This window comes from Ictalurus punctatus, chromosome 2, assembly GCF_001660625.3.
Source record: "Ictalurus punctatus breed USDA103 chromosome 2, Coco_2.0, whole genome shotgun sequence".
In the NCBI taxonomy this organism is placed as follows: domain Eukaryota; kingdom Metazoa; phylum Chordata; class Actinopteri; order Siluriformes; family Ictaluridae; genus Ictalurus; species Ictalurus punctatus.
This window is the reverse complement of record NC_030417.2, coordinates 13,130,395-13,157,898: the sequence shown is the minus strand read 5'-3', so window position 1 is coordinate 13,157,898 and position 27,504 is coordinate 13,130,395. Positions and strand designations below refer to the sequence as shown.

The 27,504-nt window shown below is 39.0% G+C and overlaps 2 protein-coding genes and 1 long non-coding RNA gene across 6 annotated transcripts in view; 2 read left to right on the top strand and 1 right to left on the bottom strand.

Moving 5' to 3' along the window:
- The window catches only part of LOC108258796 (cAMP-dependent protein kinase type I-beta regulatory subunit), a 75,047-nt gene extending 72,553 nt beyond the window's left edge, over positions 1-2,494 (top strand). The window contains exon 11 of the mRNA XM_017457726.3: positions 1,532-2,494. Coding sequence (XP_017313215.2) covers positions 1,532-1,704 — 173 coding nt within the window. The 3' untranslated portion in view covers positions 1,705-2,494. The remainder of the gene's footprint in view (positions 1-1,531) is intronic.
- Positions 2,495-6,015: 3,521 nt separating this feature from the next.
- LOC128635351 (uncharacterized) lies at positions 6,016-26,947 on the bottom strand. 2 transcript variants are annotated; one of them, XR_008398333.1, is made up of 3 exons: positions 26,731-26,947; positions 7,682-7,803; positions 6,016-7,130 (listed from the first exon to the last, which is right to left on the bottom strand). It is a non-coding gene; the product is annotated as an uncharacterized LOC128635351 (long non-coding RNA). The 2 variants fall into 2 exon arrangements; XR_008398332.1 differs by lacking the exon at positions 26,731-26,947 and having other exon boundaries at positions 7,682-8,150.
- On the top strand, positions 8,983-18,962 carry tac4 (tachykinin precursor 4). Of its 3 annotated transcripts, XM_053687949.1 has the most exons (6): positions 8,983-9,001; positions 17,997-18,059; positions 18,169-18,265; positions 18,488-18,520; positions 18,625-18,678; positions 18,899-18,962. In XM_053687949.1, the coding sequence occupies exons 2-6, from the start codon at positions 18,030-18,032 to the stop codon at positions 18,928-18,930; spliced, it is 246 nt and encodes an 81-aa protein (XP_053543924.1). In that variant the 5' UTR covers positions 8,983-9,001; positions 17,997-18,029; the 3' UTR covers positions 18,931-18,962. The 3 variants fall into 3 exon arrangements, with proteins under 3 accessions (XP_053543924.1, XP_053543923.1, XP_053543921.1); XM_053687946.1 differs by lacking the exon at positions 8,983-9,001 and having other exon boundaries at positions 17,161-18,059; XM_053687948.1 differs by lacking the exons at positions 8,983-9,001; positions 18,488-18,520 and having other exon boundaries at positions 16,689-18,059.
- Positions 26,948-27,504: the final 557 nt, after the last annotated feature.

Sequence of the window (27,504 nt, the reverse complement as noted above, 5' to 3'; positions counted from 1 at the left end):
CTCCAAGGATGTCAGGGACAAGATTGTAGACCTACACAAGTCTGGAATGGGCTACAAGACCATTGCCAAGCAGCTTGGTGAGAAGGGGACAACAGTTGGTGCGATTATTCGCAAATGGAAGAAACACAAAAGAACTGTCAATCTCCCTCGGCCTGGGGCTCCATGCAAGATCTCACCTCGTGGAGTTGCAATGATCATGAGAACAGTGAGGAATCAGCCCAGAACTACACGGGAGGATCTTGTCAATGATCTCAAGGCAGCTGGGACCATAGTCACCAAGAAAACAATTGGTAACACACTATGCCGTGAAGGACTGAAATCCTGCAGCGCCCGCAAGATCCCCCTGCTCAAGAAAGCACATATACATGCCCGCTGAAGTTTGCCAATGAACATCTGAATGATTCAGAGGACAACTGGGTGAAAGTGTTGTGGTCAGATGAGACCAAAATGGAGCTCTTTGGCATCAACTCAACTCGCCGTGTTTGGAGGAGGAGGAACGCTGCCTATGGCCCCAAGAACACCATCCCCACCGTCAAACATGGAGGTGGAAACATTATGCTTTGGGGGTGTTTTTCTGCTAAGGGGACAGGACAACTTCACCGCATCAAAGGGACGATGGATGGGGCCATGTACCGTCAAATTTTGGGTGAGAACCTCCTTCCCTCAGCCAGGGCATTGAAAATGGGTCGTGGATGGGTATTCCAGCATGACAATGACCCAAAACACACGGCCAAGGCAACAAAGGAGTGGCTCAAGAAGAAGCACATTAAGGTCCTGGAGTGGCCTAGCCAGTCTCCAGACCTTAATCCCATAGAAAATCTGTGGAGGGAGCTGAAGGTTCAAGTTGCCAAACATCAGCCTCGAAACCTTAATGACTTGGAGAAGATCTGCAAAGAGGAGTGGGACAAAATCCCTCCTGAGATGTGTGCAAACTTGGTGGCCAACTACAAGAAACGTCTGACCTCTGTGATTGCCAACAAGGGTTTTGCCACCAAGTACCAAGTCATGTTTTGCAGAGGGGTCAAATACTTAATTCCCTCATTAAAATGCAAATCAATTCATAACATTTTTGACATACGTTTTTCTGGATTTTTTTGTTGTTATTCTGTCCCTCACTGTTCAAATAAATCTACCATTAAAATTATAGACTGATCATTTCTTTGTCAGCGGGCAAACTTACAAAATCAGCAGGGGATCAAATACTTTTTTCCCCTCACTGTATGTTCCTAATAAAGAAAGTGGTGAGTGTAGATTTTCCAGCACATCCCATAGATGCTTGATCAGATTGAGATCTGGGGAATTATGCACCCTGCTACACTGTATACATTGTTCAGCAATACTTTGATGAACATAAAGAGTTGAAGGTGTTACCCTAGCCAAATTCCCTCAATCTGTGCGATGTGCTAGAATACAGGATTTGGTGACACAGAGGACCAATAGTCATGTTAAATGAAGATTAACAACACCTTATATCTCAAGCATTGTATAAACGGTAGAAAGATTAATACTCATTCAGTGCTTCTTTCTGCAGGTGAGATAGCACTGCTCTTGAACAGGCCACGTGCAGCCACTGTGGTGGCCAGAGGTCCATTGAAGTGTGTAAAGCTGGATAGGCCACGCTTTGAACGTGTTTTAGGGCCCTGCTCTGAAATCTTGAAGAGAAACATCCAGAGATATAACAGCTTCATCTCCCTCACTGTCTGAGCCACCACATCCATGGCCTCAAGGCTTGGTTACATGAAATAGTTCAGGATAATTCAGTTTACATTTACTTAAAGGGTTTCAGCTTGCTTCTATGTGACTCTATGTAACCAGGCTTCTGTTCTTGTTTTTTTTTTTTTGCAATACATTTTTTTTTTGACAAAGATTGAATGATGGTATGCAAACTGTAGGCATTATTCAGCATATTTTTGTGCATTTTAATTTACGTAATTGTATATTGCCTTTTTATTTAGGGTTTTGGTTCTTGCTCCATATTGTGTGTCATTGAATTGGTGTGTGTGTGTGTGTGTGTGTGTGTGTGTGTGTGTGTGTGTGTGTGTGTGTGTCTTTTTCTGAAGACAAATCTGAGCTATTCAGTCGTAATATGTTCTTAGTAAAATCCCATATAATTAGGGGATCTAAGCATGAATCTCAAACTTTCCCTACAGTGGATCTCCAATTTATAGTAATATGAAAATTAGGTTTACAGGAGTGTTGTTCTGAAGTAAGACGTGTTTTTTTTTTTTTTTTTTTTTTTTTTCTTTCCTATTCTGGAGAGTGTGCTTGCTCTAGCCTGATGTTTCATGAACACTTTCTGAAATTACATACAGTATTTGTTGTTGGTTGTACAATACCATTATTTGGTTGAGACTTTGGTTCAGGGAAAGAGTGATTTTAGACAATTTACAGATTTGATTCTGTGTAGTGTCAATACACAAAATGCAAATGAAGACATATTCATTCCATTTTTTAAAGTCAATAAAGAAACACACCTGAACAACACTGCATCTTTGTCTTTCCATGTCTTATCCATCTCTCTAAATGTTCTCACAGAAGTCGTTGATGAAGCACAAACAGTAAAAAATAATTTACGTTAAAAAAAAAGGTGCTACAAACATCTCTACACTCTGTTCTCTACTGGTTTTCACTTCATTAACACAGTATTCAGGTTTTTAATATCTAACTGTTAAACACTGCACATAATTACAAGTCAAATCTGTTGAACAACAAAGATGGGAAATGATGAAAGATGTACAGCAACATTATGTTCAAAAAAGTTAAAGAGTGGTTACAATCATTTAATCCATGCAATCATTCAAGACAAGTGAAGTGGCTTATTGTCATTTCAACTATATACAGCTGTCGCAGTACACAGTGAAATGAAACAACATTCCTCAAGGACCATGGTGATACATAAAACACAGAATTACATTAGAGTACAGAGAACTAAGACTATACAGGATGTTCATGTGTGCAAAAAGAGAAAGACAGTATGATGATTACTAAAACTGGACAGTAGGCACAGTGCCGCACTGACCAGTACATGGGTCTAGTGTGGCTAAAGTGTAAGATGTAACAGGTTGTGCAAAAATATATAACAATATAATAATAGAATGCTGTAAATATAAGCATAACATACTATCACACAGAGTTCAGCAGATATTCATATAACCTATATAGACATAGCAGTTGTTGCAGTAGCAGCCAGATAGAAAATATAATACTGATAAAAAGAAATACAATATATTTTTTATATAAATACAATGTTAGCAGCAAAATTGTAACGGGTCAATACAGTATTTTGTTCATGCAATGGAAGTTAAATGGCGTTCTGGAGTCTGATGGCTTGGAAGGCCCAAATGCTTCGGTACCTTTTTCCAGACGGCAAGAGGGTGCAGAGATTGTGTGAGAGGTGCCTGGGGGCATCCACAATGCTGGTGGATTTGCAGATGCAGCATATAGTGTAAAAGGTGCAATTTCCAAACCAGGCAGTGATGCAACTACTTAGGATGCTTTCAGTATTCTGTCTGTAGAATCTGGTGAGGATGGGGGTGGGAGATGAGCTTTTCTTAGCCTTTACAGAAATTAGAGATGCTACTGGGCTTTCTGGGCTATGGAGCTGGGGTTGAGGGACCAGTTGAGGTTCTCCACCAGCTCTTGTTGATCTCCACAGAGGAGCCATCAATGTTCACTGGAGAGTAGTCGCTCTGTACTCTCCTGAAGTCAACAACCATCTTTTTTTGTTTTGTCCATGTTCAAAGACTCTTGGTTGCCTCTGTAGTAGACCATTAACCGCTGCACTGACTCTCTGTATGCTATCTAATAATTTTTGCTGATGAGACCCACAGCAGTCCTGTCTTCGGTGAACCTGATGATGTGATTCAAGCAGTGCAGTGGACTATCATCTGATGAGTGCTTGGGAGGATAGAGAAACTGGAGGGGGTCCAGTGAGGGGGCAGCAGGGTCTTAATGTGCCTCATGACATGCCTCTTGAAGCACTTCTTAATGATGGATGTGAATGCAACAGGATGGTAGTCATTGAGGCAGGACACTGAAAACACTGAAGGCACAGGGACGATGGTGGTGGCCTTGAAACATGTTGGAATGATGGCACTGCTCAGGGAGATGTTAAAGATGTCAGTGAGAACATCCACCAGCTTGTCTGCATTGTCTGCACATCCTCTGAGCACTCATTGAAAACTGAGAAACATGCATTGGATATTAACAAAAATATAATATAATATAATATAATATAATATATATATATATATATATATATATATATATATATATATATATATATATATATCTCTATATATATATATATATATATATATATATATATATATATATATATATATCACTATAAGTATTGTGGCGACAGGCCGGCAGCTGGCGCACAAGAGGTAAAGAGCGTTCCTCCCGCGACTGCCGCTGTGGTGCTAAAGAGACAGCTCCGCTTCATCACCACCATCTTTTTGGACAGCCAATCAGTGTGTGGCTGCAGGGCAGGGCCACTGACACACACACTGATGCCGGCTAATAAACAGCACGGCAAAAGAACGATCCTCCGCTCGCAAAGGGAGAGAGAGCACCCGAGGCGTGCATGGTAACCTGTTTTGTGTTTTTTGCTGAGAAATCGGAGGAAACGGAGGATTTTGCCCCCTGGATGAACCTGCGGTGCTGGCTGACTGCAGAACGGGACTGCAGCTGCTTGGAAAACCCCCAGCACAGCCCCGGCAGCCCTGTAGATGACACCGGCGCCTGAGCACTTCACTCCACTGCACCTTCTTTGCACCTCACACTCTCATTGCACTTAAATAAATTCTGCACGTTTGCCTCAGAAACGACCTCCTGTGTGTCTGTGCTCAGCCCACCACTGTCTAAGCTCGCTACAATATATATCTGCTTATTCCCATGGAGTGTGGAAGCAAAAAGATTTTAGAAAAAGTGTTGGAATGCCAATTCAGCATGCTGAACATATAGTTTAATTGATTTCTGCCATGATGCATCCTGGGTGTCTAGTAATTGTTAAATATCAGGCACACAAACATTGACTTTATTATCAAAGATAATAACATTGCAGATATTGGGGCCAAGAAGGCCCCAGGCTGCCAATTAGCAGTGATGGCACAAATGGTTCTTATTCAGCCTCACCCTAGTATAGATGGCATTGCCTGCCTAAAACATCAGGCAAATGTTTATGACTAAGCAGTGTGGCAACAGAAAGGAGCCACTAGAGAGTCACACGGCATATGGCGCTTATCTGAAGGACACATGATTGCACCCACTGCACTTTTCACTGTTCTCATTTCAGATGCACATGGTACTGACCATTGTGCAAAGGGGGAGAAATTATGAGAAAGATAAAAGAGCAAGGGTATTGGTCTTCGTACTTACAGGCAATGGTGGATAATTTTTTTCGGAGTGTGAAATTTATGCCAAAAACAATGTCACAACGCAAAAAAACATCAGCACCAACAGGCACATACCAGTACCAGAAGGGCCATTCAAACATCTGGTGATAGACTACACAGACATGGTGAAAAGTGTTAGAGGGAAAAGGTACATGCTAGTGATGATAGACAGATTTAGCAGATGAGTGGAGGAAATGCCTGCCTCTTGCACTAATTAGCTATCGCATGCAGACTAACATAAATATGCAACTAACACCACATGGAATGCTTTCAAGGGTCGGCCCATGTCTGTGCTATATCTGAGAGGTCCTTATGAAGGGCCGCCACTGGAGTAATTGCAGATGGAACTAAGAGCATATTAGCTCTTACTTTTACAGCCTTTTATTGCCCCCGTCCCGACTTTGAGATGTGTTTCTGCCATCAAATTCAAAATTACCTAATTTTTTCATTAAATTGGTAAATTTCCTTAGTTTAAACATTTGACATGTTTTCTTTGTTCTACTGTGAATAACATGGGTTTATGAGATTTGCAAACCCAGCGTCCCAACTTTTTTGGAATTGGGATTGTAGAAAACTCATTACATTTGTTACGGAATGAGACTATATGTGGAAGCAATTGCAGATTCAAGTCTTTATTCAAAAACAAAAGTCAATAAACATGAAAGGCAGTCTAGACTGGAAGATATACTCGAGGTCTAAACCTGAAACTAGATTCGAGCCATGGAACAAGAACAGGAAATGAAAACACGACTGTTTGGCATCAAGGTGGCTAACACCTACATAACATACTTAAACGTATTCACCGATAATACTGCGCGAAGTGCACAGCAACACGAGGGGTTTAAATAGCAAACATAATCACGCTTGAATACAGACAGCTGGAACCAATAATGACACACCCTCGAATGCCAACCAATAACTAAGCAGGGAGGAGACAGAACAGAAACCAAAACAAGTGCATATGTCCATTGTAAACAAAGTCACCATCGTCCATGCGCACTCACAGAGCGTGCACGTGTGCGCCCTCCGGCTTTCTGGGCACATCGCGCGCCGCAGCATTGTCTGCAGAGGAGATCATGACATCGTTTAAGATGTGTCTTAGTCATAACATATGCACTTCACCATATTACCACATCAAGCATACAATCATGTCAGCTACTGTACACAGTTTTATTGAAAATCTACCAGAGTTTTCGACCTTGCTTGGTTCACCACCTGACCTCACAGAACTTAATCAGGTGACTGAATCTTTATCATGTCAATGTTCCCCCACACCCTAGACATGTAGCCCCATTTAAAAGAAAAAATAATTAGAGATAACATTACTCCCCCTGATATGGCGATCAAACATGCACCTTAAAACAGACCACATGAAAGAATGTAAATGGTTGTAAGGTCCACTCACTGGTCCAACGACAGTATCCAGTGACATGGTAGAAGGACTCCTGTGTGTTTCTGTCTTTTTGAAGCGATGTGGATACATTTGGATTCTTAAATTTGTGATTCTACTTGTGTTTGATGCAATTCAATTCAGCTTTATTTTGTATAACACTGGGGGCGCATGGTGGCTTAGTGGTTAGCATGTTTGCCTCACACCTCCAGGGTCTGGGGGTTGATTCCCGCCAGGGCCATGTGTGTGCGGAGTTTGCATGTTCTCCCCGTGCTGCAAGGGTTTCCTCCCCCAGTCTGAAGACATGCTTCCTGGGATAGGTTCCAGGTTCCCCCGTGACCCTGAAAAGGAGTAAGTGGTTGAAGATGGATGGATGGATGGATGGATGGATGGATGGATGGATGGATGGATGTATAACACTTTTAACATTGGACATTGTCCCAAAGCAGCTTTACAGAAATATATAAATTCAGAATAAATATATTAGGAATTTGTCCCTAATGAGCAAGCCAGAGGTGACGGTGGCAAGGAAAAACTCCCTGAGACAATATGAGGAAGAAACCTTGAGAAGAGCCAGACTCAAAACGGAACATATCCTCATCTGGGTGACAATGGATAGTATAATTACAAATAAGTCCCTTCTATAAATGTGCTAATACAACATGGTCAAATAATGCAGTTATTTAACCAGGAAAATTTATTACAGTTTTATGTGAAGTTTATATGTTTTGTTGAACTTATCCACTGTTCACTGATGGAGGCTTGAGTGCAAAACTGTTTGTAGTAATTTGCAGTGCTGGGGCTATAATAGCAATTGTAGTCCTGGCCACCATAACATAACTGTAAACATGAATTGAGGTCCAAAGCCATTTTTATGATTTTTAAGTGGTACCATCCTCAGCAATCCCAGTGACCTCCAGGCTGGACCATGTGGTGCCATCCCCCAGCAGCACGTTACTTCCAACTGATGAAAACTCCAACCAGAAGTAGGGCATCAGGATTTATCAGGCAGGTCTGGAGAACAGAAGGAGTCGGGATCACTGGTATCTCAGGAGTACCATGTGTAGCTCGACAGAAAGAGAGGGGGAGAGTATGGTGTTAGGTATGGTTATTGTGCAAGCAGGAACTCTGGCTAAAAGTAAACACACACATGAGGGCCTTTTCTGGCCATTTTGGCACCCTAGGTGAGATTCCTCTTGGGCCACCCCCCAACCAACACACACAAGGGAAAAACCCTTCTAAGGCCTTGTTTTCACTAGTGTGTTTTCGTTTTAAAACTGTGTTTTAAAACGAAAACAATCCTCGTCCACACTGGCATTTCTCAGTGTGGCGTTTCTCACTGGTACAGTGTGTTTCAGAAACGATCTCCAGCCACACTACACGATCGAAAATGCATGTCACATGACCATTCATGCCCACTAGGCAAGTGCATACAAGTGTAAACAGGAAGTTGGTTGTGTTGGCTCAAATTTAGCCTATTACCCAAAAACATTTAAAACTCAACTTAGAAGCCAATACTCACATCTACCTCTGAGCCCAGTTGGAGATAGAAAAAATACACCAGCCGTGAGTGAGAAGAAGCAAGGGTCCAGCTTTATTGTTCCATTCCACCACACGAGATCCACACCGATGAGAATTCTCAGAAGTGATCCCCATACCCTGAGCTTAAGCTCCAGTATTTATACTGTATTTACACACTAAATAACCCATATGTTTCAAGAAGACTATGATCTCACTACCAATAGGGTTAAAAAAGAGCTCATTTACCTTACTCTTATGTTCCAAAAAAAGGCCTATTTCACTTACACATAGAATTGAAACCAGGGGTTTTAATTTACACATAAAATCAGAACCCAGGCATTTCTAATAACCCAGAAAATAAAAACCCTGAGTTTCTAGTTACTTAGAGGATCAGAAACCATAATTTTCAGTTACCTTAGGGCATCAGAACCCATGATTCTCAGTTACCTTAGGGCCTCAGAAACCATAATTCTCAGTTACCTTAGGGCCTCAGAAACTTCACTTTTCAATTACCTAGAGGATAGAAGATGACGTAGACAAGACTAAACAACTGGGAGGGACCTTGGTCTTATCGTTATCTCGAGGGGGGGGGCAGTTTGACCCAGCCACCCTTATAACTGGCTCTCTTCATGGTTCTCTTAAAATTAAGGCCTTCCTTGCGAGATGAGAATCTTCACCATCTGAATCATGAGTAAGTTATATTTTTCCTGTATTTCTAGTTTATAATTAATTTTCATATTTGCACTATATTTCTTATTTTATATATATTTATACTACTTGAAAAGCGGTTTACTGTACTTCCAACTTCTTAATATAATTACAGTTCTACTGTCCTGCATATCCTACTATTCTGTTTTTTTATAGAGTTTCTCTATTACTATAAGATATTATTAAAGTTATTTATGTGTGTGTATGTTGTGTCTACTTGCCCGCCCTTGACTGTACGAGTGTGTGTGTGTGTGTGTGTGTGTGTGTGTGTGTGTATTAGCCCTCCTCAGCTCAGCTCGTATACCTCTTTTTGACTTTTTTGACTATTACTGCTCTTAAAGATCTTTAAAGTGTAATTCCAATCTGTCAATGTCCGCCTAATCCCGCTTCTATGTGTCTAGGTGCCCGTTTTTTCTTCTTCTCCCTTTTGCTGGATGCTAGGTCTCCCTTATGTTTATTTTATGACATTTTTTATCCACAACAGTTGCTAGACCAAACCGTTGTTCCATGTAGGGCTTACGCCGCTTGAAATGAAATTTGATGCCGATTGATCTAATCATAGCTTGCCTTTTGCGCATGTAAGCAGCTGCTGTATTATAAAATACAGAATTTAACTGCACAATGGCTGCTAAGAATGACAACAAAACTAGCAAAGCTTGCGGTTCAGTCTCCATGTTGTTGTGTATATGCTCAAGGTAGCATAATGGCCATTTGGTAGGGGCTTGACGAATCAGGGAAGGATATGCAATGATCCTGGTACAGGAAGTTGGATTTATCATAAAACTTGCCTTGGGTGTCATCACTATTCACAGGACTATCAGACCAAAAAATATATAACTTTTTGTCTATCTAATGCGAGACTAGGCTAGTTTGGTGTCGCTAGCCAAGAGGAGGCACAACTAAGCTATCATTGTATTGATTTATCTGCTACTGTCACGATTTCCCCTTGAAGCAGCAAGCTCTAAGCGTGAATGCGCGAGCACCTGCTTTTCCGTTGTTGACAGTAGTGACATTTGGACATGTGTGTTTGTTTATGTTTCTGTCTTGTCTCCTCCCTGTTCTGTCATTGGCTGGGATTTTCATGTGTGTCTGAATCGCCCTCAGCTGCAAGCATTTACGACACTGATCATGTCTGCATATATACCGCGCGCCTCCCAGCACACAACGCGGAATATTGAGTTAGAGTAGAATAGACTGTTTTGTAGTTCATAGTCATAGGCCTTGTCATAATTTAGATCCATGTTAGAGTCCTTGTTAGAGTTAATCATTAGATTTAGTTCACGGTGGGTTATCCGCTCCCAGTTCCCTGTCATAGTTCATGTTTCTCGTTTGGTATCTCGACCCTGTATCCCGTGATCGCGACTTTGATTCCTGCCTTGCCTCGTTTATGCCTGTTTGCCGATCGTCTGAACTTTGCATGTTGCTGGATTACGTTTGTGGATTACGTTTTGGATTTGTCTGCCTGTCTCTCTCTTAAATAAAACTTAACCTGCGATTGCGTCCGTCCTTATCTCCGTTACGTCATGAAACGTGACAGATTCAGATACATGCAAACTATATTATCTGTCCTTATCTGTTATCTGTGCTTTGCTCATATCATGTTCATGTAACATTTACACACCGTGTTTTCCTAAGTAGCATGAGAGAATATTAGTGTTTCAGTTTCAAAACCTTTACTGGTTAAAAATAAATAAATAAAAATCATTCTGTATATTAATTTTTCCCCTCACACTGACTGTGTGAGCTAGCATTTGGTAGAACTGAGACCTGTGAGCCAATAAGACATGAGCATTTCCATGTATTTTTCTATAAACCCCTTCTGATTGGTCTCGCCTCCGTTCACTGAAGATAAAATACAACACTTCAGTCTTCTTTTACTGACATTCAGTTACATTGTGACAATCTGCTCACTATGTGAATTATTCACTACTGAATTATTCATGGCTAAAGAAAAAAAATCTTCGGAACTACAGCCCTGAATGCCCAGGCCAGGTACTCTCAGGTACTCTCTTTGTTGTAGGTGGGGACGAGGGTGTTGGGATGCTCTTCAGCGCCCCCAAGCTGGTGGCACCCTAGGCGGTCTAGTTGGCCTATGCCTAGAAATGGCCCTGCCTGGGACATACAGTAAGGCAGCCAGTCACCCCACCAGCAACAAACCTGGGTGAACGTGTTTGTTCAGATACTGTGGCATGAGACCGTTCAGTGCTTTATTAGGTCAATAGTAGTATTTTATAATTAGTGCCAACTGGAAGCAATGCAATGTGGATAAGATAGAGATGATGTGGTCATATCTTCTTGTTCTAGTAAGGACCCTTGCAGCTGCATTCTGGACTAACTGGAGCTTGTTTATGCACCTACTGAAACATCCAGACAGTAATAATACAATAATCCAACCTAGAGGTGATGAAAGCATGAACTAGTTTTTCTGCATCGTGTCGTGACATTATATTTCTCATCTTAGCAATATTTCCAAGATGAAAGAAGGCTATCCTAGTAATATTACCTACATGAGTGCCAAATGAAAGACTGGAGTCAATAATCACAACTATGTCCTTTACTGCTGCACATGACGAAACAGAAATGCCATCCAGAGTTACTATGTAATCAGAAAGCTTACTTCAAGCTGCATGTGGTCCTAGTAAAAGTACTTCTGTCTTGTCTTGAATTAAGTAAAAGGAAGTTAATTAATAAGCATCCAGTGTCTAATGTCCTTTACACATTCCTCAACTTTATTGAGCTGGTGTCTGTCATCTGGCCGTGTTGTGTGTCATCAGCATAACAGTGGAAGCTAATTCCATGTTTACGAGTAATTTGACCCAGAAATAGCATATATCAAGTAAAAAGCAGTGGGCCTAAAACAGAACCTTGCAGAATACCAAACTTTACCTCAGTATGCACAGAGAACTCTCCATTTACATCTACAAACTGATAATGATCAGTCAAATAAGACCTTTGATTCTCTCAAATTAAATTGTAATCCACTAGAGACAATAACTTCAGTCAGAATATAATATATATATATTAAAGTCAGAATATTATCAAGTCTAATAATTTATTTAACCGAGTAGGAACATATCAAAATCCAATCATACTAATAATAATAAGAAGAAAGAATTCCATTCAACATTACTCAACATTACAATCAAATTCAAACATAATATAACATAAGAAAATCAAACTTGCATACCTGGTAGAGAAAACTACACACAGCAATTTTGTGGGAGATCTGTCTACAGATTCCCTGAATCTTTGGCCAGCTCTCCCCTAAATACCCAGACACTTTGTAGGTCCACCAAATGGTGTTGTTTGTGATTAGAATTGGAATTTGGGCCCGCTAGTAAGGAGGCCAGTTGACATTTGTGATTGCTTTGATGTCTGTGGAAGGATGTACCTTATTTACATACAGGAGGTAATTGGTGTGAAGGACCTGTGGAGGGTATGCCTTTAATGGCATGCAATATTTTTCTCTAGATGTTAGAGATTTGAATGGCTGCTGGGGGAATGAGATCATATTTCCAGATACACTGAGACCTTTTGAATGATACTAAACATGTACAGTCAACTTATTCACATTAAACATTATGTATTCCATATGGGACTTGGGTGAGTTTAAGGTGATCTCAACACAGAGAGAGAGGAAGAAGGAAGCAATGTGGTGAGGTGTATTTTTTCCAGTCTCCACTCAGCGTGATGTGTTATCACGTGTGAAGCTGCTAATTCTGTGGGAGAGAGAGAAGTTTTAATTCTCATAAGAGTCCTTTGTCCTCAGAGAGCAGTTCTCTCCAGGGTCAGATATCTTGGCACCAGCCTTACAATGGTGTAAAACTAAATTGGTAGTATTCCAAACTGCCTGCAGTTTGAGCCATTTTAGCTATCAAAAGGCTCTTGGTGCTACTAGATGAGTATATTTCTTTACCTTTATAGTAGATAACCAAAACAATCCTAGATTCTTATTTAATACAGTAACAAAGTTAACTAGGAATAACACCACCACAGATATTTAACTGTATGCAGTAGAGATGACTTCATGCATTTTTTTCAATGGCAAATTAAAAAAATATTGGACATAGAATTTAGAGCATAAACTAAAACCATCAACATGTTTACTAGATCCCTTACTTACATATTTTCTCAAACAGATTCTACCAGAAGTGCTCAATCCTCTATTTAAAAAAAATAAATAAAAAATAAAAATATTAACACACTGGTTATGTACCTAAATCCAGTTATCAAACCCTTTATTTAAAAAAAAAAAAAAAAAAAAAAAAAAACGCTCTTGACACTTGTCAGCTGTGTAACTATAGGCCAATATTCAACCTTCTCATTATCTCCAAGATATTACAAAAGGTTGTAACTCAGCAGGCAGGCTAATATATGCTTACCTGTAGGAATAACATTCATGAAATCTTTCAATCAAGATTTAAAATGATCATCTGCAAAGCTCTTGCTACTCATGTGATGAAACTCGATGACATTTTGAATGCTACTGTAAAAATTGTAAACTTTTGACAAAAATCACGCAAAAAAATTTAGACTGACAAAAATCAGTCTAAAAAAGTACACCTTTTTGCCGTCATTTGTGCTGACATGAGAGAAGAGCAATGAAGTTAGATGGTTGTGGGGGAAGTGTTGCAACAGCTTTAAGAATTATGGAATGAGGTGAGAGTTTTTCTGTTAGAAGCCAAGCACACAAATGCAGATGTGCAGTGTATTTCACATTGCACTGTACATTTGGCATAGCTTGCTGACTTTGCTGACATGCAATTCAAACTGGTCTCTCTGCACTAGCCATTCAGAAGTCAACGTAAAAGTTAAAATTGGAGGTGGAGAATTAAGGCCAGCTATTTGCAAGATAAAACCTGATATCAACAGGATCTGTTCAGAAAATCAGGCACGCTCTTCACATTAATACTAGTAACTTGAATAACACATATTTTACATGAAAAATAAAAAATAACACTAATGCTTGTAGTGAAGATCCTTTCAACACACTCAGCACTGTTTAACTTTATATTAATCATTTGTGGATGAGTAATGATTCATAATCTCACTATCTGGTGTCAGCCAGAAGAAGATGGGTACTCTTTTGAATCTTTGATCCTCTCAAGGTTTATCATCTCAGGGAGATTTTTTTTATAACACTGTCGCCTCTGACTTGATCATTAGGGATCTAAAACTAAATCCATATCTGGATTTCTGTAAACCTGCTTTGTGACAATGTCCATTCATAAATGCACTATATAAATACAACTCCATTTAATTTAATTGCATGAAAGAAGACCTTCTTGAGATCATCTCAAAATACAACATCTGGGAAGTATCGTTATAAATACGACTGGCATTATGTGTTGTGATATCATATGAGACCAACATAAAACTTGCACAACATTAGAATGTTTAGTGACAAAACAAGGAAAGTCACTTGACACTGAATGTAAAATATTGTGGTGGATCATTGATGCTTTGGGACCCCTGATGATTCAAGGGTTCTTGTGAAGATTGATGGTATGAATTCTGCTAAGTATTAGGATATTACAGTGCAAAACCTGTTCCCTGTGCCAGGAGGTGCAAACTTAGCCATGTTAAATGGCACCAGAAAAGACTGCATCATTTTGATTACATTGTCGGCACTAAATATGCCAAGTCTAAATATGGATTAAATGTTGTAATAACCAGATTAACAATTTTCCTTTTTCACACCTATTAGTAGTTAACTAACTGGCCAATGTATGGGTAAAAGCAAATACTGAACAATCGCAGCAGGGACTATCAATTAATAATGTAGATAAAAAGTAATAACCATTTTTATACATTAATCATAATTTATATATATATATATATATATATATATATATATATATATATATATATATATATATATATATATATATATATATATATATATATATATATGAATGAAATTGTTCAGATAGCAGGAGAGCATGGATACATTTATAGACTCTTGGATTAGTTATGTGTTAAATTAAGGTTGATATATTCACCAGTGATGTAGCCCGTATCAGATACCATAGTTTGACAGACCAAATACAGTTATTTGATATTTAGAGGTTGCTAAGAGACAAGGTTGCCAGGGTCACAGTTTTTATGTCAAAATGGGCTAGATTTGAGGTTGCAGGTGAAAAAAACAAAGAGAGTTGGTGGAGATTTTAGTTTTTAGTTTTGGGAGTTTAAAATAGTCTGTGGCTGACAAGACCTTGGTATGGATCTTGAGACTGGAAAAATAGAGATCATGGAGAGGATAACGGCTATACTAGGCAATTATAAAAAGGCAAAGCAAGATATTGGAGATACTGCAAATCAAAATCTGTGTGCACCATCGTGAACTTGTTTTTGATGCAAAGACTGAGAAAAAGAAGAAGAATGAATCTCACTCCTAGAAAAATCACTGGGATGGAAATATTACTGAGACCTGGCAACCCTGTTTAGAGATTAATAAGGGTACCAGCAAGTGGTGGAAAGCAAAAGCATATGTCTTGTTATATTTTTTGCATATGTTGAATCTCTGCAGTAAAGTTAGTCATTAGTCAGTTAAACATTAGTAAAGTTAATAAAAAATAATGATGTTAAAGAGAAGCAGCATATGAGCTTTTATATGGACAGTAGTTTTCTAAATGAAGTGATGTCTAATGATTCTCAAATATTGTCAGGCTGTGTCCTGTGTACTGAACTCACATCCCAGGGTGATTCATGGCTGCAAACCATTGAATATTCACACCATCTACCTGTTTAAAAGCACATTTGCTGAGTGGGTGTAGGTGTACCTGGCAGAACCATTTCACAGGTGGTGAAAAATGTTCCATCTGTGCAGAATCTCACCAGTAGTCAACAGGAATAGGAAAGATCATGGTAAGCTGGTCAATCATTCTGCATATCAATGGGACCTAATACAGATTAGACTTCCTGCAGTAAAATCCATGTAAATAGACATTTCTTACCACGTGTAATTTTAAAACAAAATAAAAGGTTGGCTAATGAAAGGTGATCATTTAAAAAGGCAATGCATGCATACTAGTAATGCACATGGAATACATTATTCAAAGTTGAAAGCTGAAAACATTGCAAACTTTGGTTCAATTCAGTTCAATTTTAATTTAGCATAGTTACAAGGATGTAGTTATAGCTGTCCAGCACCCTAATGTGTGAGCAATGGTGACAGTGGTAATAAAGTGCCTTAGAACTTAGAACTACCACATTTGGTTCCATTCCTGTCAGCCAAGAACAGGAATCTGAGGCTATTATGAAACACAGATTCACCCAAACTGGACATTTTTTTTTAAATCACCTGGTCTTTTTCCAGTATTCAGCTCTCCACTTTCGGCAAGTCTCCAAAAGATAGCCTCAGAGAATTGGCTGACAGGAGTGGAACCTGATGTAGTCTTCTGCTATTGTAGCCCATCCACCTCAAGGTTGATGTTTTGCATTCTGAGATGCTAATTGGTTCACAATAGTTTTAGAGTGCTTATTTGAGTTACTATAGACTTCCTGTCAGCTCAGAACACTCTGGCCAATCTCATTTGATCTCTATCATCAACATGATGTTTCAGCCTATGGACCCTCTGCACATAGCATGTTTTATTTTGTTTTTCACACCAGTTTTTGTAAATTCTAGCGAATTACTGTGTGTGAAAATCCCAGCAGAGCAGCAGGTTCTGAAATACTCAAAACAGCCCATCTTGTACCAACAACCATGACAAGTCACAGAGATCACATTTTTTGTTGTTGTCGATGTTTGAGCTTTACATTTACATTTATTCATTTAGCAGATGCTTTTATCCAAAGTGACTTACAAATGAGGAAATACAATCGAAGCGATGTATCAAGCAGAGAATAATACAAGTAGTGCTACAATGCAAGATTTATAATTGAGTTCTAGAGAAGCAAAGTCCGCAGACTAGAAGTGTAAGAGCTAGAATACGTTTTTAAAAATGTATTTATTTATTTATTTATTTATTTATTTAAAATCTTAACATTAACTGATTTCTTGACCAGTATCTGTATGATTTTATGCATTTCGCTGCTGACACATGATTGGCTGATTGGATAACTGCATAAATGAGCAGATCTACAGGTGTTCCTAATAAAGTGAATGGTTAGTGCATTTTAGCATTCTGAATACAACTAAATGCAGTATCTGATTAACAACTGTTAAAACCCAGCTTGTAATAAGTATTACATGTAATAAAGAAGCTAGACATAAGCCTCAAATCTGGATAGCCCTTTTGAATTTGTGACATGCAGTGTATAAATAGAAAGTGGTCTAGATTGAAAAGCACCCTGTAGCTGACCTCTTTTTTCCCTGCAAGTGGAAAGTGTAAGCTCTGTAAACATGGAATTGCACATGGGGCATTCCAATTTCACTATTTCACCTGTAGAGACTACATTCCGAGAATGACAGTGGGACTAGGAGAATATTAATTAAATCTATCATATTAGCTTGGCTCTGGACACATCAATGCATGCAGGGGAATATTGACACATGTTACATTAACAGGAAGGATTTACAATTACTATTTATAAGAGGAACAAAGAGTGTTGTAGGACAAAAGAGTCCTGAGCATTAAGGATGGACAAAGAACACAGGAATGATGTGGTTACATAATATATGTAAATCTAAAAGGGACTACTTCAAAGTAAAATTTAAAAAACACCTTGTGACAGACACAATAAATACAGAAAACTAAGATAATTTAAATGTCTGTCTGTGAGTCCACTTGACAGATTGTTGACGTAATTTGTGTATTCTCTAGTAGGAAGGATGGGAGGGGCATTGCAGGTATTGCTATATAAATATGACCAGCAGAGGAGTGGAGTTCAGCTGCCTTTTTCATTGCCGTGCAAGACCATAGACCATCAGAGCATTTGTCTGTTTTATTTTATTTCTTTATTTAGTTACTGTTTCAAATTACACAATGGAGCTTTTTAAACTTTCCATTCTGGCCTTTGCTCTATATGTACAGCTGCACATTGGTACGTCAAGTTTCAGTGAGGACATGGATATCTGGTCCCAGGAGAACTGGCAGGTAAGCACATTCTCTCAATCTACAGTCCATATCTCAAGTAGGCAAGTAGAAGCTACAGCTAATTTTCAATCATTTTGTGCAGTTACAATAATGGCATTTGCTTTTTCAGGGTGATCCAGCAGAAATTGGCTTCACTCTGTACTTTGACGACCTCCTGAAGCGTTCAAAGTCACAGCAGTTTCATGGTTTAATGGGCCGTAGCTTAGGTAAAACAGGTTTTTATTAACCTGTACTTTTATGAGCAGTTGACTCCTTGAACTGCAACAAATCTCTGAATCTGACATTTCACTTATTAAACTGATTGAAGAATAAGCCCTTAAGACATTTGAAATGTACACTTACTGAAACTAAAATTAAATGCTGTCTTCTGGACTCACTGCTCCATAACAGCATAGAAATATGTATTGAATCTGATTTCATTTCCTCAGAAATTTCTCAACCCCTGCAACTTGGTTGGAAAAGTAAGCTAAATTAAACCTATTACAAACAGAGAGATCTGTCTCTCTGTGTAGTGTATTCTTGCACCTAATCACATCTCCATGTTAATTTTCTTTTTTATTGACAGGAAACAATGGAGAGATGTTTGTTGGACTGATGGGCAAGCGATCTTCAAAGGGTGGTAAGTATTTCATCCTACACATGAAATCAGATTCTGATTCTCTGTCTGAATCTAAATATAGACTCAATTTCAGTAAACACAATTGCTCAATTGCATAGTTTAGTCCTGCAGTAGCCTATATTACCATATCAATTCCCCACCCATTTAAAGCCATTGACAGGTCTGTATATGTCCAGTAGTATGTACGACAATGTATTAATGTATCCTCTCCCGTTGACAGATTTTGAAGAGGTTCCAGAGAAGCCACAGTAATGCTAATTATCCCCCCCCCCCCCAAAAAAAAATAAATGAATATATATATATATATATATATATATATATATATATATATATATATATATATATATATATATATATATATATAAGAGTTTTCAATAAATCAGTGAATGTGTAAATCATGCTACTTATGACATCATGTTTATTTATAACACACCACATCTAAGTTTTTAATGCAAGGCAACCAATATCAATGAAATATTTTATCGAGTTTTTGCAGAGCACTTTTAACATTGACTTTTGAACACTACAAAAAAATGGTTTAAAATATAAATTTGTTCTAAAATATAAACATAAATAGTTAAATACTCTAAATTCTGCCTGGTTATTGATTGTTTGTAAAATTGTAATGTAATTGTAACTGGACATTTGTTATACCTAAATGCAGCATTGTGGCTAAAAGCTGCCTCACCACACTTTATCCTAATTCTTGGCACTATTTGATGACAAGTCCTTTCTGATCTGAACTGCATACTAAGATTATATTTTCCCAACATATTTACAATCCCATCCCAAAGTACTGGAACAGCAAGGCCAATTATTTTGGTTTCTGCTATACACTGAGGACATTTGGGTTTTAGATCAAAGATGGAAGGATAGATCAAAATGTCAGCTTCCATTTACTAGTAGTTAGATCTAGATGTGTTAAACAACCATCCAATGTTTATGCAAAAATACTGAGCAAAAGAACTGGAACAGATAGTCTTAATGTAAATAACAATCAATATTTGGTTGCACATCCCATGCTTGCAATAACTGCATCAAACCCTCAACCCACTGACATCACCAAACCGTTGCATTCTTCTTTTGTGATGATTTTCCAGGCTTGTACCACAGCTTCTTTCAGTCATTTGTTTTTGTGAATTTATTCCTTCAGTCTCCTCTTCAGGAGATAAAATGCATGCTAAATTGGGTTAAGGTCTGATTGACTTGACCAGTCTAAAACCTTCCATATTTTTCCCCTTGATGAAGTTCTTTGTTGTGTTGGCAATGTGTTTTGCTGCATGATGAAGTTCCTCACAATAATTTTGGAAACATTTCTCTGTAAAATAGCAGGCAGAATATTTCTGTACACTTCTGAATTCATTCTGCTGCTACCAACATCATTAAAGATTAGTGAACCTGTTGGCCTTTCCATCACTTTGGAAAAGGTTAATCTTGGTTCCAGAACTTTTGTGGCTCATCTCTGTATTTCTTTGCAAATTCCAATCTGTCCTTCTGATTCTTACTTCTGATGAGTGGTTTGTATGTCATGTTATTGCCGCTATATTTATAATCTTGAAGTCTACTTTGATAGGAAGATTTTAATAATTCCGACCCATTCGATGTCTGGTTGTTAGTATGCATTTCACTTCTGGAATACAACATTTTACAGATAAAAGTCATTAAAAACATTAGGGTTTTAGCCATAGTACATCAGTGGCATGAGCACAGCATCTCGGGGTAAGTTTTTTGTGCATGCTCGCTTGGGCTGGGCCGAGCTGGGGGAAACCTATTCCGACGGGGAAATGGAATTCGACACAACACATCTGGTTTTAACCAATCCAAAAATGTATTATTTTTGAGCCTTGTTGTTAAATTGACATTTCCCCATTAATTAACATTCGCCTCAGCGCATTCTGTACCACTCTAGCAGCTCTGTCAGCATGCACATATGTTACAGCAGCATAATAATCACCAACCAGTCAAAAACATTCAAGCTGTATCAATGTCTCCTCTGTTCGGGCTCCAAAATGTAAGACTTCCTCAAATGATTTTAAAGATTTTTTCTCACTAGGATATATAATATATATATATATATATATATACACACACACACACACACACACACACACACACACACAGATCAGCCATAACACCAAAAGTACTGATAGGTGACATAAGTACATAAATACCATTGAATATCTTATTATAACATATTAAGGATATATTAATATATTATACATGTAAACTTTCAATGACAACTTTTAACCTTTACAGACCTGTAGGTTCATTCTGTACAACATCAAGAAAATCAGACCTTATCTCAGTGAACAGGCTACACAGCTACTAGTCCAGGCTCTTGTTATCTCAAAACTGGACTACTGCAACGCACTACTTTCAGGCCTCCCAGTCAGCTCCATCAAACCACTTCTCATGATTCAGAATGCATCAGCATGCTTTGTGTTCAACAAGCCCAAAAGAACCCATGTCACACCCCTCTTCATCTCCCTCCAGTGGCTTCCTCGAGCTGCCACATCAAAGTCAAGGCCTTGATGCTCACATACAAGACCTTGTCTGAAACAGCACATCCCTACCCCAACACTCTCCTTGAGGTTTATGTTCCCTCACACATCCTGCGATCGTTTAACAACCAACGCCTGGTAGTGCCTACTCAGCAAGGCATGAGGTCCCTTTCCAGAATCTTCAAACTGACTGTCCCTCAGTGGTGAAATGAACTTCCAACCTCAATCCGGACAGCACTATCTTCACTATCTTCAAAAAAGTCTATAAACTGACGTCTTCTGTGAGCACTTTAACGCATAACTTGCCAACCCCCCCTCCCCTGCTCCCTTTTTATATTTGTAATAAATAAATAAATAAATAAATAAATAAACATTCTGCACTTACACTGGCTCTTACACCTCTACTCTGTAAGTCACTTTGGATAAAAGCATCTGCTAAATGAATAAATGCAAAAATGTAAACGAAGGCAGCAATGATAAAATGATCAGAGTCAACTTTATGCTTGAATTCCACAATTTGAATTTAAAAGTTCAGAACCTTCTTATGTCATAATAGTAGAGAACAGAGAAAATCTTGATGATATGTTCACTAGACCCATCTTTATGAAGACACCAAAAGTTATCAGCCATTATTGTTTACATTATGTTAATTGAATCATGAAAAAAATGCTTGCTGATGACTCTGGTCTTTCTTTCGTGGGTATTCACAGTAATACAGTGATGAACTTATACGAATTTATTCAACTGAGCATCATCAACATCACTTAAATACTGAAAACTCACAGAATATACATTATACATCAATCTCAACTTGATATTATCCACAATTCTGTCATTTACAGAGAGTTCATCAAAAAAAGCTTGACTGAATGGTCCACAAAACTTTTTTAGACACTGAATGTCGTATTTCATACGTGACATGTTGTTTGATCTAGTACTGAAGTTTGCTGAGAGCAATTACTAATGAGATATGTTGAAGAAATTTGACAGTAAGTTAACAATGAAATTCACTCAGCTGGGTGTCCGCCATTACTCAAAGCCTATTGGCTGATTTTGGTCATTTAACTGAACTGTGATCATTTTCTCACAGTAGGCTATGGACTCTGATCATTTTTCCATAGCATGGCTTTATTTTAAATGGAAAATTCTGTGACCCTGATCTTTCTATAATCCAAGTACATTTATGAGATCATTCTTCAATGCTCAATCAACAGCCGTTGATGCACAACTCCAAAAATACAGTTTTGTGACTCTGATCATTTTTTCATTGCGGTCTTCAAATGTAAATATTAATCTGCAACTGAACAGTCAGTTCTCGAAGTTGATGTGTTGGAAGCAGGAAAAATGGGTAGGTGTAAGGATCTGAGTGACTTTGACAAGGGCAAATTTGTGATGGCTAGACAACTTGGTCATAGCATCTCCAAAACTGCAGGTCTTGTGGGGTGTTCGTTGTATGCAGTGGTTAGTACCTACCAAAAGTGGTCAGAAGAAGGACAACCAATGAACAGGCGATAGGGTCATGGGCACCCAAGGGTCACTGATGTGTGTGGGGAGTGAATGGTAGCCTGTCTGGTCTGATCCCACAGAAAAGTTACTGTAGCACAAATTGCTGAAAAAGTTGGCTGGCTATGATAAACATGTCCTGCAGCTTGCTGTGTATAAGGCTGCATAGCTGCAGACTGGGCAGAGTCTCCATGCTCACCCTTGCCCTCCACCAAATGTGCCTACAGTGGGCATGTGACCATCAGAACTGGACCATGGAGCAATGGAAGAAGGTGGCCTGGTTTGATGAATCATGTTTTCTTTTACATCATGTGGACGGCCAGGTGCATGTGCATCGCTTACCTGGGGAAGAGATGGCAGCATGATGCATTATGGGAAGAAGACAAGGCAGCAGAGGCAGTGTGATGCTCTGGCCAGTGCTCTGCTGGGAAAGCTTGGGTCCTTGTGGATCATGTGGATGTTACTTTGACAGGTACAACATGCCTAAACATTGTTGCAGACCAAGTACACCCCTTCATGGCAACAGTATTCACTGGCCTCTTTCAGCAGGATAAGGTGCGCTGCCCCACTGCAAAAATTGTTCAGGAATGGTTTGAGTAACATGACAAAGAGTTCAATTTGTTTACTTGGTTTCCAAATTCCCCAGATCTCAGCCCAATCGAGTATCTGTAGGATGTGCAGGACAAACAAGTATGACCCATGGAGACCCAAACTCACAACTTACAGGATTTAAAGGATCTGTCTTGGTGCCAGATACCACAGCACACTTTCAGAGGTCTCATGGAGTCCATGCCTTGATGGGTAAGAGTTGTTTTGGCGGCACAAGGGGAACCTACACAATATTGGGCAAGTGGTTTTAATGTTATGGCTTAAGGGCCCTATTTTTAAGAATGTGTTGTTGTCTCTAATTTTCCAAAAAGTTAAACACAACTAAGTTATATCATCAAGTACTTACATTAGTTTGAGGATGACAAAAAACACAGAGAGCCGTGAGTAGGAAAAGCAAGGGTTTATTGCTGCTCACCACACGAGATCCGCACAGAGAGACGTCCCAGAGTGATCTGAAAGTCCCCTGAAATGGGGCTCTCTTTTTATACAGTTGAAACACCCCTGGTTTGCCCAAATACCATTACATCTGATGTCTGGGTGATGTCCTGTCTGAGTTTTTTTTAGATTCTTTTCCAATACGCTTATTTTTGCCTCTGACTTCGAGACCTGTTGAGTTTGCACTTTTAGGTGCTTTGTTTTTTAAAACCAACTTCTGCTTTTTATGGCATGTTTGAGCTGATTTTGAGTGAGGACATTTATCACCTGTGTGCTTTTTCTCCTTTATCTTGGGTAAGTATATGCTTTTTCTGCATTGTCATTAGCATATGTACAGTATGATTTAGTGAAATAATCATTAGCGATTACTTTGTTATTCTGATTACTCTGGGTCTGTGTATGAGTGACTTCATGCTCTTGGGTGTGTGTGCTGTGTGTTGCACTTCCTCGTTTTGGTCAGGCGCTAGGCCTTGCTATAATTAACTTTTAAGATAAATTGTCTATAAGGAAGAGAGCATGACTCTGCTCTTTCCCTTATTCTCATTCTCCATATTTTATTGCCCTACTGTTTTATTTCTATCAAAAATCTTATCCAACAGTGTACAATTTGGTTGGGTGTATGGTTATCTTTTCCTGTTTTTGCCCAGTTGCAATTTTCCAGGTCAGAATTGAATGCTCTATTTCCCAAGTGACCCAACAGAAAAGTGTGTACTCTGCTGTTAAAAGATTGTGAATTTGAATTCTGATTATGACGCAGCCATCCGTGGATGAATGTACAAGACAGCAAAGCTGGCCTTGCTCCCAGGGTGAGAGGGGTGGCATTACTCTTACTTTTGTGGGCTCATGTATGTGGAAAAGTGCAGTTAGCGCTTTCCTCTGAGTGTGTTACGTTGCCATGTGACACAGCATGCACAGCAGTGAAAAAAAGATGCAGAGGCTGGCTTCATGTGTCTCAGAGGAAGCACAGGCTAACCCTCACCCTCCCTGGTTGGTAGCTGTTGTATGATATGGGAGAGCTTAGCAATGGGCAAAATTGGACAAAAGTAAAATAAAAAAATGTATTAATTAAAGCGCCTGAATTGACATGGGTGGAACATTGCAATATAAAGTGAGTCATACAAAATCTGTTAGTTCAAACCCACTGTAATCTGAAACGGCACTAATGTCCCCATTAGTGCAGATGTATAGCCAAACTTTATTTTCATGACTTTTGAGTAAAGTCTTGTCTTAAGTGATGCCACTTATATATATACTGGCTACTTATAAATATAAACTGGCTACTTCACCCAGCTAAATACAACTGACTGAATTATCTTCTCCATAACAAATCAGGACAAACTACTCTGTTGTGGCCAGTAAATGTGAATCAGACAGTTTACATTACATTAGTCAATGAACAAAAGAATGTATAATACAACTAAACAAATACCAGATTTACCAAGTTTTACCAAGCATTGGCTGATAATAAAAGCTGTCCTACAGGCTCACAAGTAATTGAATGAATTTAATTTAAATTGTGTGAGCTAGCCTTTTATTTGTACTACTAAAATGGTGACTTAAAATCTTTAAATGAAATCAAAACATAGGTCATTACAAAAATGGCACAGTGCTGAATTGCTGGCACAAGAGATCTGATTTGATTGGACATTCACTAATAATAACTGATAATTTAGACATTCTAACCCCCCTAGCAACAATGGTCAAGAAAATACTCAAATATATCTATCATAGCCGCACATGCCAATGCTGCGAATGCATTATTTTTGCATTTTCACAACAATCTCAGAAAGTAGGGCTATAAACGTACAAGGTGTATTTGAGTTTATCATTAAGCAGAAAACAAACATAGTGCATAAGTGTGAAGAATTGTTATCCAGCATTTTTGGTCAGATTGCAAAGTGGATCCATATGTAGCTGGGATTGCCATTAGTACCAAGTACAGACACTGTCGTCTACTTTGCTACTATGCCCACTGCACTACTTTGATCAACTGATATTGTATTCGCTGTTTGTCACCTTTACCCAACCAACTGTCTTTAATACCTCGAAAGCTTTATAGACAACAGTAATTCCCATAGCCTGTCTCTCCTTTTTTCCTTTCTGGAACTAAATCTGGAGCCCACCTGGGCATTTTGCTTTGAAGAGAGAGAAAGAGCGAGAAAGAGAGAGATCGATCTGGAAGAAAAATAGCTTTCTTCCACCTTAGAAATATTGCCAAGCTACATAACATGCTATCCATTTCTGATGCAGAAAAATTACTTCATGCGTTCATGTCCTCAAGATTCAAGGTTATTGTAAGGCACTGCTAGGTGGTTGTCCTGCATCCTCAATAAATAAGCTACAGCTGCATTAGCTGCTACACTGTAAAACATTTCAGGTGTTTAAAGCTCACTTGCGGCCTTAAAAATGTTAGTAAACTCAACTTGAAGATAACCTTTGTTTCAACTCAAAAAGTCAGGTTTTCCAAATTTTCCAAGTCAAGACAATGGATTACTTTAAGTTGAATTTATGAAAACTTATAAACTTGAGTTCAATATCCAAAACTTGTCATGACAATCGGAGTTAAAAAGAAGAAATAAGTTCACATAACTTAATGAGGCTATCATGTTTTACACTGTAGAATGCTTACCAGATCACAAATTATAAACATATTGCCACAATTGTATCAGCTTTACACTGCTTACATTTTGTATCAATTATTAAAATACTGCTACTCGCCTATAAAGCCTTAAACATCCAAGCTCCTTTGTATTTAACCAATCTTCTATCACGTTACAATCCATCACACTCTTTAAGGTCACAACACTCTGGACTTTTGATAATACCGCATTATATCAAAGTCTACTAAAAGAGGTAGAGCTTTTCCACACTTAGCTCCTAAACTCTGGAATAGCCTTCCTGATAATGTTCAGGGTTCAGACACACTCCGTCAGTTTAAATACAGATTAAAGATACATTTCTTTAGCTTAGCATTCACATAACGCGTCTCATAACTGTCTCATACCGTGGTTGAAGACGGAAGCAGATGCGGGTGTCAGAATCAGGCAGAATAATCCAATGGAAAAGACAAAGTTCGTGGTCAGTAAACAGGTGATGGTCAGGCGATGAGACAAACAAACAAAACGGGGCTAGGCAGAAATCGAGGTCAGAGACAGAAACACTGGTCAAAGGTAACTGTAGTAAACGTACATGAAAGGGGCTTAGAGAATGGCTGAGAAACTAGTAAACAGAACATTACTTCGCAAAGTCTCTTCGCTTCCAAAGTCTCTCTTATGCTGAAGTGTGAGTGTTTTGTAATGAGATGCAGGTGTGTGTGATTAGAACTCCGGGGAAGGTGAGCGCATGTGTGTGTGGGAAGTGTATTCCCCAGTGGCCATGTTTGTAGTTAGCAGTGTTTCCCGGAACCCAAGTCGTGGCTGGGCTGAGATATGACAATAACCTTGTACTCCAGAAATCTCAGATAAAATGATAACAAGTCCAGATTATCTGAGACCTCTAGTCCGAGGTCATCTCTGCTTGATATGCAATGAACAGCAGCTACGCTAATCCTTCTCCATTTGTTTCCTGTTCCTACTTTGGGATGCCCATCCTGAGGTTATCAGTGAATGTGACAGCTCCAGTTCAGAACCAGCCTCTACGAAGGTTCTAGATGAAGCCAACACCTGGAAAGACTTTGGATGATACCAACATCTAATAGTCACAACCACAAGCTCTACACATGTTGCTCCTGGGGTAGCAGTGGGCCTGACCCGTTCTGCTCTCCGGGCCGGCCTGGTCC

Excerpts from the sequence above, each read along its gene's own strand:
- tac4 (XM_053687946.1), top strand. The coding sequence starts at position 17,949 with ATGGAGCTTTTTAAACTTTCCATTCTGGCCTTTGCTCTATATGTACAG. Across the intron at positions 18,521-18,624 it reads CCTGCAACTTGGTTGGAAAA|GAAACAATGGAGAGATGTTT; the intron begins GTAAGCTAAATT and ends TTTTATTGACAG. Across the intron at positions 18,679-18,898 it reads CAAGCGATCTTCAAAGGGTG|ATTTTGAAGAGGTTCCAGAG; the intron begins GTAAGTATTTCA and ends TCCCGTTGACAG.